General features: G+C 34.7%; 1 protein-coding gene across 1 annotated transcript; it reads left to right on the top strand.

The window, feature by feature from the left end:
* LOC133325480 (lutropin-choriogonadotropic hormone receptor-like) lies at positions 1–22,611 on the top strand (the record flags this gene model as incomplete). Its single annotated transcript, XM_061534224.1, has 16 exons — positions 1–152; positions 286–360; positions 449–526; positions 12,362–12,436; positions 12,555–12,620; positions 12,746–12,814; positions 12,922–12,993; positions 14,615–14,732; positions 14,918–15,369; positions 18,439–18,641; positions 19,672–19,798; positions 19,909–20,054; positions 20,292–20,520; positions 21,677–21,872; positions 21,943–22,139; positions 22,387–22,611. Coding segments are annotated over 16 exons (2,436 nt in total), but the record flags the coding sequence as incomplete, so codon positions are not given.
* Between the last annotated feature and the right edge of the window lie 2,571 nt (positions 22,612–25,182).

Here is a 25,182-nt window from a genome sequence, read left to right as displayed (position 1 = left end):
GATGAAGTTGAGTGCCGTTGCGAAGGAGAAGCTCTATCCCGTGTACCACAGACATTAACTGTACCATTGCAAAGGCTAACAATTGCCTCGGCTGGTTTGCCACGTCTACGAAATACAGCTTTAAAGGTTTACAATGCATCACTGTCGGATATGTAAGTTTTGTTTTTGTGCAGCCTGTTATGTTTCTGTTGTTGTTGGTTTTGGCTTTTGTTTTATAAGCTGAGAGAATATGGGTATCAATATGTTGTTTTGCTTTTAATTTTTTCCCTTTCGTTCCCATGACAGTGTACTGACAGATCTGAAATATCTGGAAACAATACAGGATGGTGCATTTGCAAATTTAAGACACTTGAGGACAATGTAAGTTGAAGAAAAGTGTAAAAAATTTTAAAAAATGTGGATTGAAATTTATAAAAATTTTATTTTTTTATTGTGTTTTTCCTTTCAGTTATATATCACATGCACCGAAGTTAGAGTATTTATCTAAGGATGTTTTTCAAGGTATCTCGGATACCATTAAAGTCATGTAAGTTACAAGTTTTGAATTCCGTAAGTTTTTATCTCCCAATTTTTATTCTTGGAAATTATGAAAAAATCTATATATAATTATTTGTTATCCAGTCTTTATTGATGTCATAAACTGGTTTGCAGGCTTTAAAAATATTTTATTGGAGAAGAAGAAAAAAACCTGTTATAAATTTATTTATAGCTGCGTATACGTTATGACAGCAGTTATACGCACCCCAGCACAAAACAAAAATTAAATGCATGGATTTATTTTATTTATGCTATAAATAGAATTAACTGCAAAACAAAAACTGCTATACTCACATATTTGCATTAACGGACTAGTATCAGAAAAAATATAGTGGACTTAATACAAATTTAATAAAGTAAAGTCTAACAGGGATACAACAAGCACGGGTTGTGAGAAAAAAATCCTTTAAATGATTTCGAAAATTTAAATAAATTAAAAATGTGAAAAAACGTGTGAAGTTCGGACAGATCGAACTTTTTATATCCGCCACTATAAGATAAACATTTTAAATGTCTAAAATCGATCGATACTTTTATATGGGGTTTGTGCCATGGTTAATTTTTGCCAGGAGAAAACAAAATTTCAGACGAAAGACACTCAAATTACATGGACTTATATAGAAAACCAGTGAGCAGGGCAGTATAGTCAGACGGGGCTGACCATACGATACCCTACATAACTACCACGGAACTCTAACTTTCTGCCGGTGTTTATTACGAGCCTGGACAATATTTCGTAATATTTCCACCCTCTTGCCCCATTAGAGGTCAACAGCACCTTTTCCTTACACTGACATATTTTCCGAATATTACTAATATTCAGTCCTTCTAATTACTTGTCTATATTCCCTTCGGCTTCCAATTATGGCCTATAGATCGACTCGAAAAAACACAAAAATTAAGTTTTCGGTCCATTTCATTCCAAAATGATTATGTGATCATCACTGCAAATTATAGGCGTTGTCCTTGACCATAACTGGAATCCCATGGAAAATTTCAAAGCAATCAGCGCTATAATTCCACCATCTAGTGTGGTAATGGGTTATTAAATAATATCTCAGTGTGTAACTCCCACATCCGAATACATACGACCATATAATTGGTATCAATTTAAAGGTCAACCACTCCTCTTGAACATACTGTCAACTTTTCGGGTCTAGGACCTTCAGGGGCAAATATATACGCCAAAGAATACAAATTTTGTAATTTGTCACACAAAAGTCAGGGTCCATTTGATCCGCTTAATATTGACCGATCTTTATTAAAACAGGCATACTTATTCTTTGGCCAAATCCCCTTGTCCATGCAAAAATTCGGTGTTTGGGCCATAATTTCGGCCTCTTGAGTGACCGGAAAAACCGAACAAAATAAAGTTTTTGGACCATTTCATCCCCTAAATATTAACCGATCTTTTCCAAAAACAATAGGGGTCTTCATTGGGCAAAACCCATCCTAAAAACCGAACATCGAACATCGTGTTTACAAATTATAATGGACAGACGGACGGACGGACACACATGTCTAGATGGACTCAGCTAGATGAGATATGACGATCGGTATACTTAAAGGTGGAAAATCTAAAATCAGGCGGGACCATTAGAATGGGGCAAAAAAACAGTGATCGCACAACTACCACGGAACTCCAACTTTCTGCTGATGAAATATTGCCCGTATTCCGAGCCTGGGCAATATTTCATCTTGTCCGGTTAGAGGTCAACAGCACCTCTCGAATATTAGTAATATTCAGTACATCCGTTCTATACTAGTCCAGATTCCCTTCACCGTGTTTTGGTGTTTGGCTTATAATTGTGGCCTATATATCGACTCCAAAAAATTAAGTTTTCCTGACCACTCTATCCCAAAATTATTATCTGATCATCACGGAAAATTTTAAAGCGATCAGCGCTATATTTCCGCCCTCTAGTATGGCAATGGGCTACTAAATAATATCTGAATGCGTAAGGACCTGTAATTATTTATTAATTTTATACTATTGACCTATTTGCGGCCTCTGGAGCGATCCGGAAAACCGACAAAAATTAAGTATTTGGTCAATCTTTCGATCTTTTCCAAAAACAAAAGGGGTCTTCTTTGCAAAATTTTGTGAAGTTTGGTCCATAACTGTGGCCTGTATCGTATTTAAACCAAACCCAAAAACCAAAAATGGGATGGTACCAATATATAGAGACTATATCGATATATCCAATTTGCAATACTAAATTTCAATCAATTTCCTAAATATTGCGAGCTCTAACGAGATTTCAAGAATCAGACGACCACGAAATTTTATATAAACAGTGAGGAAAGTAGTAAAGTCGGACTGGGCCGACTATATGATACCCTTCACCACTTTTGTTATATATCTATATCTGAACCGAGGTACGATCAGTACTTTGTATCAATCGGAAGATCATGTTCCAAGATGTTTTTTTCAACTTGGTCTTTCCATCTAATTCGTGGCCTTCCCCTTCTACGGGAACCATCAGTAGGCTCGTTTTTATATGCCTTTTGAGCTGGGGCATTTTCATTCATCCGCACAACATGGCCTAGCCACCGTAGTCGCTGTAGCTCAATACGACTGACTATGTCGATGTCCGCGTATAAATTGTAAAGTTCGTGGTTCATTCGACGCCGATATTCACCGTCGATGCAGATCGACCCGGAGAATTTTTCTTTCAAACATCCCAAGAGCTGCTTCATCTGCTTGCGCAATTTCCACAGTTGGTCCGAGTCTACTGGACGTTTTGCGCGTTGATACCATCAGCTTGGTATTCTCGCCGTTTACTGCCAGACCCACTTAAAGTTATCCTGCATAGCCTTAATAATTTTGCAGGAATGCCGAACGCAGACATGGCTTTAAACACCTCTGAACGGATAGGGCTGTTGAATGCGGCTTTATAGTCCACAAATAGGTGGCATGTGTCGATGTGTTTTTCGTGGGTCTTTTCCAGGATTTGGCGCAGAGTGAAAATCTGGTCAATGGTGGATTTACCAGGTCTGAAGCGGCATTGGTAAGGTCCAATGATGTCATTGACCATTGGCTTCACTCGTTCACACAGCACACTGGATATCACTTTATATGCGATAGGAAGGAGACTTATTCCTCTATAGTTGGCACATATCGTATTGTCTCCTTTTTTTGTGCACGGGACACAGGATACTGAGGTTTCAATCATTGGACATGCATTCATCTAGCCAAATTGTACTAATCAGCTGGTGAATACTCCTAACCAGCATCTGGCCACCAGTCTTGAATAGTTTGGCTGGTAACCCATTAACATTCAGTACGCTATGCCAAAATTCGTGCAAATGAAAAGATTTCGAAGGACTTTGGTACACCATTTACCTAAAATCGGGCGAAACTTTATATGGGAGCTATATCTAAATCTGAACCGATTTTCATGAAACTTGGTACACATCATTCTAGACTGTGACGCTGTGCCAAATTTCGTGCAAGACGAAATATATGTAGGGACTTTTGTACACCATTTACTTTAAATTGGATAAAAATATATATGGGAGCTATATCTAAATCTGAACCGATTTTCATGAAACTTAACACACATCATTCTAGACATTACGCTGTACCAAATTTCGTACCCCATTTACCTTAAATTGGATGAAAATATATATGGGAGCTATATCTAAATGTGAACCGATTTTTCAATAGGGTTCGTCCTTGGGCCAAACAAATGAGCTGTGCCACATTTCATCCAATTCGGACATGTACTTTGCATAAATCGACTCAGAAAGTGATTCTATGCATATTCTCAAAAGAAACCATGGGTCTATCTCGTTTCCTTTTGCCTGCACAAAGACATAATACAGGGTATTATTATGTAAAATTTCAGGATGTTTCGGATCATAGGTGGGGTCTGTGGAGGTACTAGCAGGCCAAAAAGTTATTGGTCCTGGATCAACATTTATAGCACATAATACTACTCCCACAAAATAGTGTTGTAGTTTAAATCGCACACACATTTTTCTCCACATTTCGCTGACTAACTTAATTAGAATGTGTGTATGTGTGTGTGAGTGAGTGTCAGTGACAACCACTACTAAAAACTAGTTGACAACAAATGTAAACACTTATAATTTAAACACTTTTACAACTACTAAACTTTTTGTTACAAGTTCAACAACAAACCAACCACTGAGAGCCAATATACGGCAGAATTAGGTCGGAACAAAAAACTAACCCATTAAACAACCAATTAATTTCAAGGACTAGAAAACATCCGGCTAGTTATGGAAAAAATCGATAATTACCATAATTTGAAATTTAAAACCATGTTGGGCGCGGTTAGTAATTTTGAAATTTAATATTGAACATTTGACCTATTACACGCTGTATTATATCATTACAAAAACAACATCATGGAAGCATGATTGATATGTGGATGATGATGATGGGAGTGATTCATCAAAAGGACTAAGAGTCCGGACAAGTAATTATTGTTAGCGGAAGTAATGACTGGTATAATATCCTTACATACTAAGCGTGTGTAGACAAATTAAATTAAAAAAAGCATGACATAAGTTTGGGGGGTTATCATATATTAAGAAAGGATAGATGGCGTCTTAAGGATGACAAGTGGTTTTCTTAATAATGAAGGATATACACACAAGGATAAGGTCAATGACCTATTGTCAAACACTTTTTATGTAGGAGTACATTTGAAGGATGTTATTAGTACATACAGAGTAAAAATTGATTTAAGGGAAACCCCTCCCCCCATTCTCGATTTTAATTTTTCAAGATTTTTAATGGGCTACTAAATCAATACCAACGCTTGTTAAGGTTTGTAACTTTACACATATATAACTGAAGATTTAAAATAGAAGAAAAATAATTTACAAAAATTGTTTGTTGTTGTTTTTTGTAATTAAAGAAAAGTCCTTATTTTTGATGGCGGGCATGATAACTCCTCACTGGAACATCGGAATCCGAAAATTCCAACGGTGTTAAAAAGAGTACATGTCTGGCTCTCGTATGAACTAGGATTATTGACATCGCTCTAAAATTAACAAAATGGCGGACCTTTGAAAAAATATTTTTGGAAAATCGCCAATTTTTTACCAAAACCAAAGTTAAAATATAAGGAAGATCTTCACCGATTGGCTTTATCCTAGTTCATACGATAGCTATACACTCAGAGAGAAACGTATAAAATTTTGAAATCGATTGGGTTATTAGTTTTTGAGTTATCGTGCCCGCCATTCGCAAAAAAATGTTTAGAGAAAAACGCGTTTAAAGTTTGAGAAGCCCTTCAGCCGTCACTAGATGCTGACACAATAAATCGGATATATCTTCAAGAGTTCTTGAGATTTTCACTTGAAATTTTGTAGAGACATTCTTGTATTAGTGTAGAATCGAATTAAATCAAAAAAAATTTTGACCCCGAGAATGGGGGGGTCCCCTTAAAGTTTGAGAAGCCCTTCAGCCGTCACTAGATACTGACACAATAAATCGGATATATCTTCAAGAGTTCTTGAGATTTCCACTTGAAATTTTGTAGAGACATTCTTTAATCAGTATAGATTCGAATTATATCAACAAAAATTTTGACCCCGAGAATGGGGAGGGGGGGGTCTCCTTAAGTGACGAATCATGAATCTATGGGTATGGACCAGAAACCATACAGCAATGTGTATTCAATGACGTTCCAAATCCAAAATTATTGTTCGTTTATGAAGCACTTAGGAGGCAATAGTCGTTGGTTTTTTTCCAGCAAAGCTGTTCATTTGACAACTGTTCCGTTCGAACAATATCGAAAGTCAACTTAGAGTAATGAACCACAACTAATTTACCTAAAGTCTTCGAAGAAATTTGAAAAATCAAGAAGAGAAGATAAATCTTCTCAATGCTTTTCGTTCCGCTCGTGTGATATTAACATTTTCCATATCCATCAGAATTAAAATTCTGCCTCGATTTACGCATGTCCGTCTGTTGAAATCACGATACAGATCCCACTATTTAAGATAGAGCTTTGAAACTTTACATTACTAGTACTCCTAAGATGTTTGGTATTGCTAGATATGGTATTTACCGGGTAAATACCCATTTGCGGGTATTTATTTGGGTATTTACTATATTGAATCGGTAATACAACATTTTACACCCTATTTCCGGGTTTCTGTTATCAAATGGATAGTTTTACGATACTTTAAAGACGTGGGTAAATACCCGAGTTTTTACCAAAAAATTGGGTATAAACTCATTAACTGCCGAACCACCTGACATAGGCTGCCAAAATTTTGCATAAATGTTTTTAATGTCAAAGCAAACATAGAAATCCAAAATGGGATCCCTGGGAGTTTGGATATAGCCCCCATATCTCCCGATTTAAGGTATTTTTTTGCCTATTAGACACATTTTACGACCAAATTGGATGTAATTTGGCACAGAGTGTTCTCTTTGCTGGCAAACTGTCCACGCAAAAACTTATGTATGTAGGTCCACGTTTACTGGTAGCCCCCATACAAAGGTTCCCCTATTTTGAGTATTTACCCAAAAATTGGGTTTAAATTCATTAACTGCGGAACCAATCGACATAGGCTGCCAAAATTTTGCAAAAATGTTTTTAATGTCAAAGCAAATATAGAAATCGAAAATGGGGTCCCTGGATCCAAATTTTGATATAGCCCCCATATAACCGTATCTCCCGATTTAAGGTATTTTTTTTGTCTATTAGATACATTTTACGACCAAATTAGCTGTAATTTGGCACAGAGTGCTCTCTTTGGGTGCAAAATGTGCATGCAAAAACTTATGTATGTAAGTCCAAGTTTACTGGTAGCCCCCATACAAGGGTACCCCTATTTTGAGTATTTACCCAAAAATTGGGTTTAAATTCATTAACTGCGGAACCAATCGACATAGGCTGCCAAAATTTTGCAAAAATGTTTTTAATGTCAAAGCAAATATAGAAATCGAAAATGGGGTCCCTGGATCCAAATTTTGATATAGCCCCCATATACCATATTGCAAATGGGATATATCGGTCCACGTTTTGGTGTAGCCCTCATATAACTGTACGTTGGGTTCGCATTGAATAACAAATATCCGTAACAAAAAATATTGACCCATGTTTCAGGGTACCCAACACCACACTGTGGTACAGAGTATTATGTCTCTGTGCATATGTATGTAACAGGCAAAAGGAAACGAGATAGACACATGGTTCCTTTTGAGAATATGCATAGAATCACTTTCTGAGTCGATTTATGAATGTCCGTGCGTCCGTCTGTCCGCCGGTTTGTCCATGCTAAATTGTAAACAAAGTACAGGTCGTATTTATGATTCAATTATTTGGCCCAAGGACGAACCCTATTGAAATTGGGAAAAATTAGTTCAGATTTAGATATATCCACCATATATATATATATATTCGTCCGATTTAATAGAAATGGTGCACCAAAGTCCCTATATATCCTTCGATTTGCACGAAATTTGGCATAGCGTACTGAATTAAGTCTAAAAAGATGTGTGTTCAATTTGGTGAATGTCGGTTCAGATTTAGATATAGCTCCCATATATAGTTTCGCCCGATTTTAGGTAAATAGTCCACTAAAGTCCCTATATATCTTTCGATTTGCACGAAATTTGGCACAGCGCAATGAATAAGGTCTATAATGATGTGTGTTAAGTTTCATGAAAATCGGTTCAGATTTGTATATAGCTCCAATATATATCTTCCTCCGATTTAAGGTAAATGGTGGATCAAAGGCCCTATATATCTTTCGATTTGCACGAAATTTGGCACAGTGTACTGAATTAAGTCTATAATGATGTGTGCAAAGTTTCGTGAAAATCGGTTCAGATTTAGATATAGCTCCCATATATATCGGATTTGCACGAATTTTGGTATAGGGTACTGAATTAAGTCTAGAATGATGGTGCTAAGCTTTGTGAAAAAATCCATAGCTAGGGCAATTGACACAACGTACTGAAGTAACATAAATTAGTCTCTGGCAAGTTTCCCTGAAATCGGTTCAGATCTAGATATATAACAAACACGCGACGTACGTTAGTATACATATGTAGAATATACCCAAAGTAATAAAGGGTATAATGTAGTCGGCCCAGTCCGACTTTACTACTTTCCTTACTGGTTTTTTTTTTGTTTAAATGGTTTAAACAGTTATGGTCGATTTTTAGCTAACATGCCGGTCAAATTCGAACATTTCTCCGATTTTATTGTCATTTTCGACGACCAATCTACATGTGCGATGTGCATCTTTAACATCAAGCATCAACAATTTCTGAACGGAATGTACGAAACAAAATTTGATTTGAGGCCAACTGTTCCTCTTTCATACCCTGGTATATTTTCGGAATCTTGTCTTCCCAGGGTGAATATTTAAGCCATAAGATGCAAGTGTTGTGATTTTACATTTGATCCAATTGATTTGACCCGCTGAATATTGGTCAATCATTATCAAAACAGTAATGCTTAATGGTAAGTATGGTGGCCATATCCCCTTCCCTGTGTAAAATTTGTGATGTTCGGCTTATAATAGTGCTTTCTAGAGCGACTAGGCAAAAATAGAGTTTTCTAGCTATTTCAGCACCTAAATGATGATATCAGGTCACCTCCAAAATTTATAGTCGTCGTTTTTGTTCACAAAATTTCAAAGTGATCTGCTCGATTTTCTATCCTCTAGAGTACGAAATCATATCAGAATAGGTAGGCCCACTGTAAATACTTACGTATAAGTCCCACATTCGAGTACATACAACAACATAATCGGTATCAATTTAAAGATCAACCACTCTTCTTGGATATACTGTCGACATCCACGGTCTATATCCTTTAGGAGAAAATTATACGCCATCGAATATATTTTTTTTAGATACCAGGAAAAAATTAAATATTTTACTCAAGACTAACGAGAAGCCTAATCGATGGTATTTCAGAGATTTTATTTTGCAATTTAATTCATTCAGGTAATTGAAACCATATTATGCACATCAATTCTATGATTTTTTTAAAATCTATAATATTGAGAGGGCTTCCCACATACCTGAATCAAATTTCCTAAAACCCTCACTTATTTGCATTTTAAATTGAATAATAAAAACATTTAGTTTCTTCTAAAAATAATCATCGCAAAAGTAGCGCTATCAATATCCAATCATCAACAAACCTCCACCTTTTCTGTGTTGCTACAATACGATATCGAGTGTCATTCATTATTCCGATTAAAACCAAATATTTTGTTATTATACAAATTTAATGGATATGTTTACACTTAACAAGCTCCTCCTCCTCTTCTCCTGTTTCCCCTTATTAGCCTGTATCTGTGTGCTATTTTCAGATATTTTTAGTTAAAATATTGTACATAAACTAAAACACTCACGCACACACATGCATCCATAGATGTGCATCTATGTTTACACAACTAATCTGCATCGCATACATTGATATTGAACTTATCCCAACATACCATTCAGTAATCAAATCTCAATACCACTTGAGAACAAGCTTATAATAATAGTTGTTCTTAAGCTTTTTTTAGTAATATTAAAAAAATGTTGTTAAAATTTGACTTCACAAACAGTTTTCAACTATGCTTGATAAACTATTGTTGTACACAAATGTTTCTCAAGAGTTGTATATTGAGATGACTAACCTTTATACACACTAGTTAAGATAAAATTACATTTGTAAGCTTATTCTACAATTGCAAGAATAAGCTTTTAGTAATATTACACAAGTAATTGTATCATAAGGGTTCCGTTTTGATTTTTCTACAATTATTAATAAACATTTCTCAAGATTATCTCAAGACTTTTTCAAGCTTAATGCTTTTGTGGTAAGCTTAATATAATATTATTCTCAATACTTTTGGTTTGTTGGGATCCTTCTACTTGTTTACATACATACACATTGTACATGTGTATATGTATGAGGTTACTCTTTCGTTAGCTATGCAAATAATCTCAACAAGTTGTTGTGGTTTGCGGATTTTTTTTAATACATGGCGTTTAAAATAAAGTCAGTAACGAGGCGGATAACTAAACCATGATGTACTGAACATTTTAGTGAAAAGTTAAAACAAAAGGTTTACGGTAATGGGAAATAATGCTCCGAGGTAAACAAATTTATATATAACTTGTTTTCTAGAACTCCAAAATCGAGATATGTTTTGGGCTAGAGCTCACATTTTTATACCCTACACAACTATGTTGTCAGGGAATTATAGCTTTGTGCAGCCCCAAAAGTTTGTAACGCCGCGAAATATTGGTCCTAGACCCAACTTTAAGTATACCGACCGTCATACCTCGACTAGCTGAGTCGATCTAGACATGTGTGTCCTTCAGTTCGTCTGTCCATTATAATTTGTAAACACGATACAGGCCACAGTTATGGACCAATCTTCACGAAATTTGGCATGTAGGATGGGTTTTGGCCAATGAAGACCCTTATTGTTTTTGGTAAAGATCGGTTAATATTTAGGGTATGAACTGGACCAAATATTAAATTTTTGTCGGTTTTTCTGGTCGCTCCAGAGGCCGTAGTTATGGTCCGAACATCGTGAAATTTTACATGGAGAAGGTGATCGGGCCTAAGAATTAGCATGCCTGTTTTAATAAAGATCGGTCAATATTTAGCGGGTCAAATGGACCCTGATTTTTGTGTGAAAAATTACAAAATTTTTATTCTGGGCCGTATATACTTGCTCCTGAAGGACATTTACCCGAGAAGTTGTTGACCTTCAAATTGATACCAATTATATGGCTGTGTGTACTCTGATTTGGGAGTTATATGTAATTAGGTAAAGGTGACTATGTGCATAGTATTACTATTACTCCATTGGAGGACGGAAATGTCGCGCTGATCGCTTTGAAATGATACATGAATTTCCGATTATGGTCCAGGACGACGCCTATAGTTTTCGGTGAAGTTGAGATTTCATTCAGGGGGTGCAATGAACCGAAAACTTTAATTTTGTCAGATTTTCTAGTCGCTCTAGAGTCAATTATTAAATGCAGATCATAACATATTTTAAAAGTTGAAAGTGATATGACCAAATAATTAGAGCAGCTGTTTAGATCATGATCGGTCAATTTTCCGAGGGTCAAATCAACCAAAACTTAAAGTGACCAATTTTTTATTTTACGGCGTAAAAATTCACTTCAAGAAAAAAAACAATATTGGTTAGAAAGTGGAGTTGTTGATCTATAATCGGTAAAAATGGTGCAAATATCACGAAATATTGCCCAGGCTCAGAATATAGAAACGACGAAAGTTTGCTTTTCGTGGTAGTTGTGTAGGGTATCATATGGTCGGCCCCGTCCGACTATACTGCTCCGCTCACTGGTTTATCCATACATCTTGTACAAAATTGTGTGTCAATCGAACAAACAAACTTTGCACAATTTACATACAATCGGACGAAAATATATGTGGGAGCTATATGTAAATCGCAACCGATTTTCACGAAACTTAGCACACATCATTGTGGTCTTAAATTAGTACGCTGTACCAAATTTTGTGCAAATTGAAAGATACATAGGGGTTTTGCTGCATCATTTACATAAAATCGAGGAAAATATATGTGGGAGCTATATGTAAATCGCAACCGATTTTTACGAAACTTAGCACACATAATTTTAGACCCAATCTAAATTTGATCCGAATCGGATCATAAATGCGACCTGTACTTTGTTTACAATTTATCATGTACAGACGGACGAACATGCATAAATCGACTCAGAAAGTGATTCATCAACTTTCGGTACTTTTTTCTCACATTTTCTGTCAATATGATCAAATTTTTGTATCACCTTTAACCTCTATTTCCATTTTCATTTCAGACGTATTATAAACAGCGGTCTAACAACAATACCGGACTTAACTTATTTGCCATCGACAAATATACTGCAAATGATGTAAGTAAAAGACAGATATTTCAATTTTATATTTATTTTATTATTAAACCTTAAGGCAACAACAAACACCAGGTTTTTTAATTTACGCAAAAAAATACTATTTTATTTACCTTTTCAGAGATCTCGATAATAATCACATAACTCGAATTGATTCCAAATCGATTAAAATAAAGACTGACCAATTGTAAGTGACAAAAATAAAACAAACAAAAAACAAAATTAAATTAATTTTCTTATAAATATATTTAGATAATATTTTTATATAACAAAAATTAAATTTATTTTTTGACATTTATTTTTTATTTTTAGAATTTTAGCAAATAATTATATAAATTATATAGATGATTCAGCATTTTATGGCTCTCAAATAGCCAAACTGTAAGTGAAGTTATTTACATAATTATTATTTAATTTATAAAAATATTGCTAATGAAAATAAAAATATATAAAATATTAAAATATCCGATTTTTCCTATTTTTTGCAGAATTTTAAAAGAAAATCGCAACCTGCGAGAAGTACATCCGAATGCATTTCATGGCATGAGTATGCAAGAATTGTGAGTATATTTACCTCAGAAAAAAATATTTTAGGAGAGACGAAGAGAGTCTCTACATAGAGTGGGATGTGAAGGGAGTCTATCATAGACGAGGTTAAAGGGAGTATATCATAGACGAGGCTGAAGGGAGTCTATCATAGACGAGGCTAAAGGGAGTCTATCATAGACGAGGTTAAAGGGAGTATATCATAGACGAGGCTGAAGAGAGTCTATCATAGACGATGCTGAAGGGAGTCTATCATAGACGAGCCTGAGGGGAGTCTTTCATAGACGAGGCTGAAGGGAGTCTATCATAGACGAGGCAGAAGGGAGTCTATCATAGACGAGGCTGAAGGGAGTCTATCATAGACGAGCTGAAGGGAGTCTATCATAGACGAGGCTGAAGGGAGTCTATCATAGACGAGGCTGAAGGGAGTCTATCATAGACGAGGCTGAAGGGAGTCTATCATAGACGAGGCTGAAGGGAGTCTATCATAGACGAGGCTGAAGGGAGTCTATCATAGACGAGCCTAAAGGGAGTCTATCATAGACGAGGCTGAAGGGAGTCTATCATAGACGTGGCTGAAGGGAGTCTATCTTAGACAAGCCTGAAGGGAGTCTATCATAGACGAGGCTGAAAGGAGTATATCATAAACGAGGCTGAAGGGAGTCTATCATAGACGAGGCTGAAGGGAGTCTATCATAGACGAGGCTGAAGGGAGTCTTTCATAGACGAGCCTGAAGGGAGTCTATCATAGACGAGGCTGAAGGGAGTCTATCATTGACAAGACTGAAGCTAGTCTTTCATAGACGAGCTGAAGGGCGACTTTGTTCAGGAGTTGAAGGGCGACTTTATAGACGAACTGGAGGGAGTCTTTATAGACGAGGAAAAAGGAGGATTTTTACACGAGCTGAATGAAGTCTTTATAGATGGGCTGAGGGCAGTCTTTATAGGCGAAATCTAGGAAGTTTTAGCAACGACTGAAGATGCTCTTTATAGACGAGGCGAAGGGAGTCTTTATAGGCGAGCTGTAGGGCGACTTTATAGACGAGCTGAAGGAAATCTTTGTAGACGAGGTGGATGAAGTCTTTCATAGATGAGCTGGATGAAGTCTTACGTAGACGATCTGAAAAGAGTTTTTATAGACGAGCTGTAGGAAGTCTTTATAGACGAGTTGGAGGAAGTCTGTTTAGACGAGCTGGAGGGATTCTTTATAGACGAGATAAATGGAGGATTTTTAGACGAGCTGAAAGAAGTCTTTATAGGCAAAATGTAGGAAGTCTTTAGCGATGAGCTGAAGGGAGTATTTTCAGATGAGCTGCTGGGAATCTTTCATGACATAAGTATGCAAAAATTGTGAGTATATTTTTCAGACAAAAAGAGAGTCTTTATGGACGGGATGGAGGAAGCGTTTATAGACGAGTTGAAGAGAGTTTTTGTAAACGGTGCGAAATAATTGGAAGTAATAGGAGCTAGTATTTATATAAAAACTTAAGGAGGTTTTTATGGATGGGTAGGATGGGGTATTTATAGAGAAGTAAAATCTGTAACGAATGGAAATGGTCCTTATAATTTATTTCATGTGTACAATTTAATGACACAATTTCAATTAATTAATTAATTTTTTTGTGTCCTTTGCAGAGATCTCTCCAGTACCTCTTTGGTGCGTTTGCCCTCGGCTGGCCTACAAGATATTGAAGTGCTGCGTATTGAAAATACCCACACACTGAAAACCATACCATCCATTTATAACTTTAAGGTAAATATTGAATGTGACATAAACCTAAACAGGAGATGTTTGAGAAGAAACACAACAACAACAAAGAACAGAAAAACAAACAAAACAATAAATCTACCAGCATCAGCAATTTATTGACAATTCTAAAACTTCTGTTTGCATTTGTTTTTTTCTTTCTTTATTTCTTTTTCATCTCTTCCTTTCAGAATTTACAAAAGGCTCATTTAACACATTCCTTTCATTGTTGTGCTTTTAAATTTCCCTCACGCCACGATCCACTCCGTCATGCCGAACGTCTAAAGGAAATCGAAAAATGGCAACAACAATGCACGAATAAAAACAATAGAGCAGCAAATAATTTACAGAAATTCGAGAAATTTACACAAAACAATAGAGCCACCGATGACTATGAGGAGCTGAGAAGTGGTGAACGAGGAGATGGTGTAGGAGGAGAAAATGCAGAATTTGTCAAAGGTACTTGGTCAACGCCACAGGTTGATTTGGGCGCCACAGCTGGTGTATGGCATCACAGTACGACACATGGTGATGAATTTCCGGTTACGGGGACAACTACGTCTGGCGTTGCCGCAACAACATCCTCAACCCTGGATACAAATCAACTCAATTTGTTGACAAATATCAACAGCATTCTATTCAGGTATGAGATGGGAAAAAGAAGGAGAGAGGGAGAGGGAGGGAAAATTACAAACATCATGTCAATAATAAAATTTGTTGAGTGTGTGTATGACTGTAGGGGCGGAGAGCATGTTTCATAAATTTAAACAAATATTTGATAGAGTTGCACACACACACGAGCATATTTTCATCAGAATTAATAGCAAATATGAACAAAACAATCGGGAAAATATTTTTAAAATAGGAAAAATTGAGCAGGAAGGACCATGTGAAGTAATGGAAATATTTATAAAGAACAGTAGGGAGTCTCAAGGAATATATTCAGTCAAATTTTTTTTTTAACAGGATGAACGGTGCCTTTCTAGTAGGATTGAATGGAGTCTTTGTAGACAACCTGAAGGGAGAACTTTTAGGATCATATAATGCAACCTAGAGGGAAGTTTTATAGACGAATAGTTGAAGCCTTGGAAGCTATAGGAGGTCTCTGTAGACGAACGGAAGGGAGATTTTGGAGACAGGATGAAGAATTTCTTAATAGAAAGCTGTATGGAGCCTACAGTCTTCAAAGATTTGTTTCTAAGTTTTTTCGAATATTTTGTATAGAATACAAATTATATATTTTTCTATGAAAAAGTATAGGACACTTGGACTTTTATTAGAATAAATTATTGGGTCCGGTGATTTTTTTTTGTATTGATAAAATGGGGATAAGGAGTTATGTGAATTTTTCCTATAGAAAAAATGGGGACCTGATGTCCTTTGAATTTTTTTCCTATAGAAAAAATGGGGACCAGGGGCCTTGAGATTTTTTTTCTATTCTTTTATTATTCTATAGAAAATATAAAAAATAAAAAATCTCAGGAACCCAGGTCCTATTTTTTCTATAGAATAAAAAATCACACAACTCCAGGTCCTAGAAAAAATCCATTTATTTTTCTATAAAAAATTCATAGGGACCCAGGAGCCATTTTTTTCTAAAGAAAAGTTAAAGGACCCCAGGTCCAATTTTTTATAGATAAAAATTCGCAGAAAAATTTATAGGGCGATAGGGCAATTTGTTTCACAGACCCCTATAAGGCATTTTACTACAAAAAAATCACGGGCCACCAGTTCCAAGTTTTTATACCCTTCACCACACTGTGGTACAGGGTATTATGTCTTTGTGCATATGTTTGTAACAGGCAAAAGGAAACGAGATAGACACATGGTTCCTTTTGTTTGCATAAAATCACTTTTTAAGAGCCATGTATTTTTGTTAACAAAGTACAGGTCGCATTTGTGATCCGATTTGGATCAAATTTGGCACAGTTCATTTATTTGGCCCAAAGACGAACCCTATTGAAATTGGGACAAATCGGTTCAGATTTAGATATAGCTCCCATATATATTTTCGTCCGATTTTAGGTAAATAGTGCACCAAAGTCCCTATATATCCTTCCATTTGCACGAAATTTGGCACAGCGTACTGAATTAAGTCTAGAACGATGTGTTTTAAATTTCGTGAAAATCGATTCAGATTTAGATATAGCTCCCATATATATTTTCTTCCGATTTTATGTAAATAAAAATATATCCTTCCATTTGCCCGAAATTTGTATTTGTAAATAAATGAAGAACTCAAAATGTGGCCGAATGAAAAAAAAATGCTGAAATAAGTGTAACCTAACATGTGACAAGTTTCGATGAAATCGGTTTAGATTTCGATATTTTGCTTTAAATTTAATTACATAATTTTGTCCCTTTGTAATATTTTTCTATAGAAAAAAGTAGTACGGAAGGAACTCGGTTTTTTTCTGTAGTAAAAAATTGTTCTGAATGACCTCGCTTTTTCTATAGTCCTTTTCCATAGTCCTTTTTCCATAGTAAAAAAAAGTCCAAAAGGACATGATATTTTTCTATAAAAAAAATAATAATAAATAAATAAACATCACGGCCACCAGGTCCAAGATTCTTCTATTGAACAAATAGTTCCGAAGGACCTCAAATTTTTTTCTAAAGAAAAAAGTAGGACGAAAGGACCTCGGTTTTTTTATAGTAAATAAATAGTTCTGAAGATAAAAAATAGTCCTGAGGGACCTAGATTTTTTCTATAGTAAAAAATTGTCCTGAAGAACCTGAATTTTTTCTATAAAAAAAAATCCAAGTTTCTATAGAACAAATAGTTCTGAAGGACCTCACATTTTTTCCAATAGAAAAAAAAATCGAAAAAATTATCCCGAAGGACCTTTGAACTTTTTTCTATTAAAAAAAATAGTCCTCAAGGATCTCACATTTTTTTATAGAAAAAGTATTATTGAAGGATCTCGATTTTTTCGTACAATAAAAAAAGTTCTGAAGGACCTTGATTTGTTTTTATAAAAAATTGGTTCTGAAGGACCAGCAGTAAAAAATATCTTGAAGGACCTCGATTTTTTTCTTTAGCAAAAAAAGGCCAGAAGGACCTCAATTTGTTTTTATAGAAAAATATTACTGAGGGACCTCGAATTTTTTCTATAGAAAAAAATAGTAAGGGACCTCGATTTTTTCTGTAGAAAAAAAATATTTTTTCCAGTAATAGACTATAAGCTTCAGGACTGACTTTTTTTATAGATACAATAAAAAAATTCTTCAAGACGAATTTTTATTTAGTTTTCTTTAATTCCAAGAATATAGTTTTTGATTTTCTTTGGTTATCGAATAACATTTTTTTTTATTTTTATTTTTTTGATTTGACCTTAAATATTTAACATGAAGTGATACTGAAAAGTAAAAAAAATCTAAAGGTGGTTATGTTGTTGACATTTGAATTGCAATTTCAAATACAGCCCCATACGATGGGAGGAATGCTAACAATCATAGTTCAGGGTATTTACCCAAAGGAATACCATATAGCATTTTACAATTTTGGGCAATACTACCCCAGTTTGGGTAAACATTTGTTTTGGACAAATCACTGTTGACATTCACAACACAGTTGTTTAAGGCCTCTTCAAATGGAAGAGGCCTGTACATGAAGTTGACCAAAAAAAATCTCCAATACATAGAGTAAAGGAAAAAATTTGTTGAACAAAAAACTTACCTATATCTTTATCTTGTTAAATTTTTATTCTAGCCGTTTAATGCGTTCCGACTTTCCAGTAGGAGATGACCAATTTGTAGGGGAATCGAATATGTGGTCTGAGCTGAAACCCAATTTAAATGACATCGAATATTTTGTCGATGAGAATGATTATTTGTCGGATTCAATGAAATCGGATATTGGCATATTCCACGAACCAATCAACACAGATTCAAGTCAATTGGATGAGTACTGTGGCAATTTTACTTTTAGGTAAGTATTTATTTTTTATTTACTTACTTATTTTGGAATGTGTCATTCAAGTGTATTTAAATAGAATTGGATTTATTGGAAACTTTGGGATATAAAAAATGTATTCTGGGAAATTGGAAAACTTTTATTTTTTTTGGAAAAATATTTTACGCTGAAAATGTTTGACAATCGCGACCTGTGAATTTTTTTCTATAGAAAAAAATAACCGACCTGGGGTCTGTGAATTTTTTCTATACAACAAAAAACAACCGATTTGGTGTCTGTGAATTTTTTTTAGAAAAAAATAGACCTAATTTTTTTCTATAGAAAAAAATAGAAAAATAGACCTGGGGTCTTGTGAATTTTTTTCTATAGAAAAAAAATATAGAAAAAAATAGACCTGGGGTCTTGTGAATTTTTTTCTATAGAAAAAAATAGACCTGGGGTCTTGTGAATTTTTTTCTATAGAAAAAAATAGACCTGGGGTCTTGTGAATTTTTTTCTATAGAAAAAAATAGACCTGGGGTCTTGTGAATTTTTTCTATAGAAAAAATAGACCTTGGGTCATAAAACTGGGGTCTTGTGAATTTTTTTCTATAGAAAAAAATAGACCTGGGGTCTTGTGAATTTTTTTCTATAGAAAAAAATAGACCTGGGGTCTTGTGAATTTTTTTCTATAGAAAAAAATAGACCTGGGGTCTTGTGAATTTTTTTCTATAGAAAAAAATAGACCTGGGGTCTTGTGAATTTTTTTCTATAGAAAAAAATAGACCTGGGGTTTTTTTCTTGTGAAAAAAAAAATAGACCTGGGGTCTTGTGAATTTTTTTCTATAGAAAAAAATAGACCTGGGGTCTTGTGAATTTTTTTCTATTTTTCTATAGAAAAAAATAGACCTGGGGTCTTGTGAATTTTTTCTATAGAAAAAATAGACCTGGGGTCTTGTGAATTTTTTCTATAGAAAAAATAGACCTGGGGTCTTGTGAATTTTTTCTATAGAAAAAATAGACCTGGGGTCTTGTGAATTTTTTCTATAGAGGCAAATGCATTGAATCCCTGCGAAGATGTGATGGGCTATCAATGGTTGCGTATTTCCGTCTGGATTGTTGTAGCCTTGGCCGTCATTGGAAATGTTGCTGTACTTGTGGTGATTCTATCCATCAAGTAAGCTATTATGGAATAGAATTATTTTCATGTAAATGTTTTTTGTTTTCTTATCCAAGAAATTAAATTTTTTATTTCTATTTATTTCCTTTGTGTTCTTTTATATTTAGGTCAGAATCCCCCTCGGTTCCAAGATTTCTTATGTGCCACTTGGCCTTTGCTGATTTATGTTTGGGTCTGTATTTGCTGCTAATAGCCTCCATTGATTCTCACTCGATGGGCGAGTATTTTAATTATGCCTATGATTGGCAATATGGTGAGTATGAAGTGGGCGAAATATTTCCATTAAAATTCCATTTATCAAAACATCAAGTAAACATATTAGAAAAGCAATATTTAAGGAAGTTATTACCTTCATCGTAATCATAGACCTCCATTATCTTAATCCTCTTTGTCTATTTATCATCCTATACATTTCTTTTTTATATGTATTTCCTCAATCTCAATTAGCCTCACATTCATTTTCGTTCGATGTATTTTTCTTCCCCTATAGGTGCTGGCTGTAAGGTAGCCGGCTTCTTAACAGTCTTCGCCAGTCACTTGTCCGTATTTACATTGACCGTAATCACCATTGAACGTTGGTTGGCCATAACCCATGCCCTCTATTTGAATCATCGCATCAAATTGCGACCAGCAGCTTATATTATGATGGGCGGCTGGATTTATTCGATTATTATGTCCTCGTTGCCATTATTCGGTATAAGCAACTACTCTTCGACGAGGTAAGTGGTACAAAAATTACAAAAAAACGACACGACAACAGGTCCATTCAGTAAACTTCAGGTCGATTTTTGCTAAAGAAAATAATGAACAGGAAAGTTGGACCAGGTTGGACCAGGTTCACGACAACAAAATTTCAATGAACCCCAGGTCCATGCTATTATATAGGGAACAACTAACAAAATATCAGGCTCATTTTTTTTTAAAAACTAACAGGTCCATTTTTATCTATAGAAAAAAATTCACAGTTACACTGGTCCATTTTTTTACAGAAAAAATAGCAAAAAAATCATAGGGCCCCATGTTCCCATTTTTTTCTATAGAAAAAATCTTTACGACCCCAGGTTCCCATTTTTTATAGAAAAAAATTCACAGGAACCCAAGGTCCCAAGTTTTTTCTATAGAAAAAATTCGCAGGACCAGGACCCAAGTTTTTTCTGTAGAAAAAAATTCACAGGACCAGGACCCAAGTTTTACTGTAGAAAAAAATCACAAAACCCCAGGTCCCTAGTTTTTTCTATAGAAAAAAATTCACACGACCCCAGGCATCAAGTTTTTTCTATAGAAAAAAAATTCACACGACCCCAGGTCCCAAGTTTTTTCTATAGAAGAAAAAATCAGACGACCCCAGGTCCCAAGTTTTTTCTATAGAAAAAAAAATCACACGACCCCAGGTCCCAAGTTTTTTCTATAGAAAAAAAATCACAGGACCCCAGGTCCCAAGTTTTTTCTATAGAGAAAAATTCACACGACTCCAGGTCCCAAGTTTTTTCTATAGAAAAAAAATCACAGGACGCCAGGTCCCAAGTTTTTTCTATAGAAACAAATCACAGAACCCCAGGTCCCAAGTTTTTTCTATAGAAAAAAAAAATCACAGGACACCAGGTCAAAAGTTTTTTCTATAGAAAAAAATTCACAGGACCACAGGTCCCAAGTTTTTTCTATAGCAAAAAATTCACAGGACCCCAGGTCCCAAGTTTTTTCTATAGAAAAAAAATTCACAGGACCCCAGGTCTAAGTTTTTTCCATAGGAAACAATTATTTCTTTAAATTTTACAAAAAATTGAGGGACAAAAAATTCGAAGGACTTCAAATCCCTATTTTCTTATATAAAAAGACTGGACCGTAGTTATAATTATTGTTTTATCTTTTCTTCAGTATTTGCTTGCCCATGGAAATTCGTGATCCTTTTGATACCGCCTATCTGGTGGCCATAATGGGTCTAAATGGTGTGGCATTCTTTATTATTGCAATTTGTTATGGCCAAATATATTTGTCGTTGGGTGAGGAGACCCGTCATGCTCACAGCAACTCGACGGGAGAGATGAGTGTGGCCAAGAAAATGGCTTTATTGGTAGGTGATACATTGCCGATTTCTATAAGGACATTAAAATATTCAAGAAATTTGTTTTATTGTTTTTCAGGTCTTTACAAATTTTGCCTGTTGGGCGCCAATAGCATTTTTTGGCCTAACAGCATTATCCGGCTATCCTTTGATTAATGTAACCAAATCGAAAATATTACTTGTATTCGTGTATCCATTGAATTCCTGTGCGGATCCATATTTATATGCGATTTTAACATCACAATATCGTCAGGATTTATATCTGCTGTTGGCAAAGTAAGTATATTAATTTTTTACAGGGTGGGATACATCGAATTAATTTCCATTTAAATTTGAGCACCATTCACAAGTATCAGAATTCGTGATTCATTGTTACTTTTTTCTTGGAATAATCCGCATCTGTCTATCAATTTTCTTAAAATTTTATTTCTTAAGAAAACATTCACATATTTAAAACATTTCAACAACTTTTCTCATCATTTGTTTGGTTTCTCGCTATCTCTCTCTCTCTCTCTGTACACAGGTTCGGTCTCTGCCAACAAAAGGCACTGCAGTACAAAAACAGTATTTCCTTTCCGGCCACCTCCAATTATACCTGTTCCATACAGAGGCACGGTTCTTTAATACCGAAGATACAAAAGAACAATAGTACCCCGCCACCTGAAACTCAAATAATGCTGCAGGGCAAAGAGGATTTTGTCTGAGACAGCGTTACAAATCGAAATGAGATTGTGACAACAACAACAACTACATGAAGTATTGATACAATGACAACAAAAAACATACCAAAACATTAGAAATAGACTTTAAGTCATATTTGCTATTAATTTTATTTGTATTTAATTTAAATATTTTATTATTTAATTTTTTAAATATTTCTATTTTCGTAAAAAATGGTATATAAGTCAGAGACTTATAGTAGATATGAACAAAATGTATGTAGCTAGGCTATTAGATAGATGTAATTATTATAATGTATATAATAGGGTGTACCGAAGAACAATCAAGGGAATTTACAATTAAATGTTAACTCAAAAATCAATTTTCTATAGAAAACCCACACGATTCACATTTTTATTTAAACAAAGGGTTTCTCAATAAAAACAATTACAGAATCTCACGTTTCAGGGCTTTTCTATAGAAAAAAAAATCACAGGACCTCAGGTCCCCAGATTTTTTTATAGAAAAAAATTCACAGGACCGCAGGTCCCAAGTTTTTTCCATAGAAAAAAATTCACAGGACCCTAGGTCACAAGTTTTTTTCTATAGAAAAAAATTCACAGGACACCAGGTATTTTTTTCTATAGAAAAAAATCACAGGACCCCAGGTCTTATTTTTTTCTATAGAAAAAAATCACAGGATCCCAGGTCTTATTTTTTTTTCTATAGAAAAAAATCACAGGACCCCGGTCTTATTTTTTTCTACAGAAAAAAATCACAGGACCCCAGGTCTTATTTTTTTCTATAGAAAAAAATCACAGGACCCCAGGTCCCAAGTTTTTTCTATAGAAAAAATTTCACCGGACCCCAGGTCCAAAGTTTTTTCTATAGAAAAAAATTCACAGGACCTCAGGTCTAAAGTTTTTTTTATAAAAAAAAATTCACAGGACCCCAGGTCCCAAGTTTTATCTATAGAAAAAATTCACAGGACCCCAGGTCCCAAGTTTTTTCTATAGAAAAAAATTCACAGGACCCCAGGTCCCAAGTTTTTTCTATAGAAAAAAATTCACAGGACCCCAGGTCCCAAGTTTTTTCTATAGAAAAAAATTCACAGGACCCCAGGTCCCAAGTTTTTTCTATAGAAAAAAATTCACAGGACCCCAGGTCCCAAGTTTTTTCTATAGAAAAAAATTCACAGGACCCCAGGTCCCAAGTTTTTTCTATAGAAAAAAATTCACAGGACCCCAGGTCCCAAGTTTTTTCTATAGAAAAAAATTCACAGGACCCCAGGTCCCAAGTTTTTTTCTATAGAAAAAAATTCACAGGACCCCAGGTCCCAAGTTTTTTCTATAGAAAAAAATTCACAGGACCCCAGGTCCCAAGTTTTTTCTATAGAAAAAAATTCACAGGACCCCAGGTCCTAAGTTTTTTCTATAGAAAAAAATTCACAGGACCCCAGGTCCTAAGTTTTTTCTATAGAAAAAAATTCACAGGACCCCAGGTCCTAAGTTTTTTCATTAGAAAAAATTCATAGGACCCCAGGTCCCAAGTTTTTTTCGATAGAAAAAATTCACGCGGGGTCCGTCCCTTTTCACAGAACTTTTTTCTATAGGAAAAACTTTAAAAGTTTTTTTTGTTCATTACAAATTCCCCCTTTGTTTTTACTTCGACCCATCCTAATATAGTTTATATACAAAAACCTATTTATTTATGTGACATGTGAAAATAATCGAACTTTAATCGTAATATATATTTGTATAAAATACAACTGTTTCTAAGAAACTAATTGAAAAATTGAAGAAAAACAAACAATTTGATGTTCCAATATTTATATGAACCAGAATTTTAAAATAAGAGAAAAAAGAGAATCCAAAAAACAAAAATATATATTTATTATATGTGTGCTTGTGTAAGATAATATTGATTGATCAATGGTACAAAATTTATTCATGTGACATAGATCTCTTGGTAAGTCCAGGTTTTTTTACAATAAAAAATCATCCAATGAAAATACAATAAAATGTGATTAAACATTAAAAAAAATGTGGCATTCATTCTAAATATAAAAAAGATCTAATAATCGTTATCTAAAATGTCCGTAAAAAAACCGTAATAATCACTATCATAATTTAGGGGAAAACCTTATAAAATGAAAACTGCTCCTCGGAATTTTAATTTCAATTTATTGGTCATTCAAAAAATATTATTTTATATGGATCACATATACCTTAAACGATCTGAATTACGCTATAAACCCCGGCCTATTAAATCATTAGTTCTCAGTGCATTTAAAAAGAGCAGTTAGATCGATTTAAACCCCGTTTTTTATTTGTTCCTAATGAGGGCGTATACGTTGTGTCATTATTTATACGCTCCATACCCCCTGCCTTAAATGGAGTAAAATCTAAAATATTTATTAAGATTCCGTTTAAGGTGATGTAATTTTGTGTGCTTGATAAAACGTGAAGACTCTTCAATTAACCCACTTAACGAATTGAATACATGTTATTACACAAAACAAAATGTGAAAGGAGTATTAGATTTGATTTAGACGTTTCACTTAAAACGAGGTCTACTAATCGTCACTACTAAATCGCCTAAATCGTCACTGAGCAACCCTTCTGAACTAATATCCATTTTTTTCCTTATTCCTAGCGAG

Source organism: Musca vetustissima, unplaced genomic scaffold (assembly GCF_032173495.1).
Source record: "Musca vetustissima isolate MV318-11 ecotype Yass unplaced genomic scaffold, APGP_CSIRO_Mvet_v1 utg17722, whole genome shotgun sequence".
In the NCBI taxonomy this organism is placed as follows: domain Eukaryota; kingdom Metazoa; phylum Arthropoda; class Insecta; order Diptera; family Muscidae; genus Musca; species Musca vetustissima.
The sequence above is the reverse complement of the archived record's forward strand: the minus strand, read 5'-3'. Positions and strand labels throughout refer to the sequence as shown.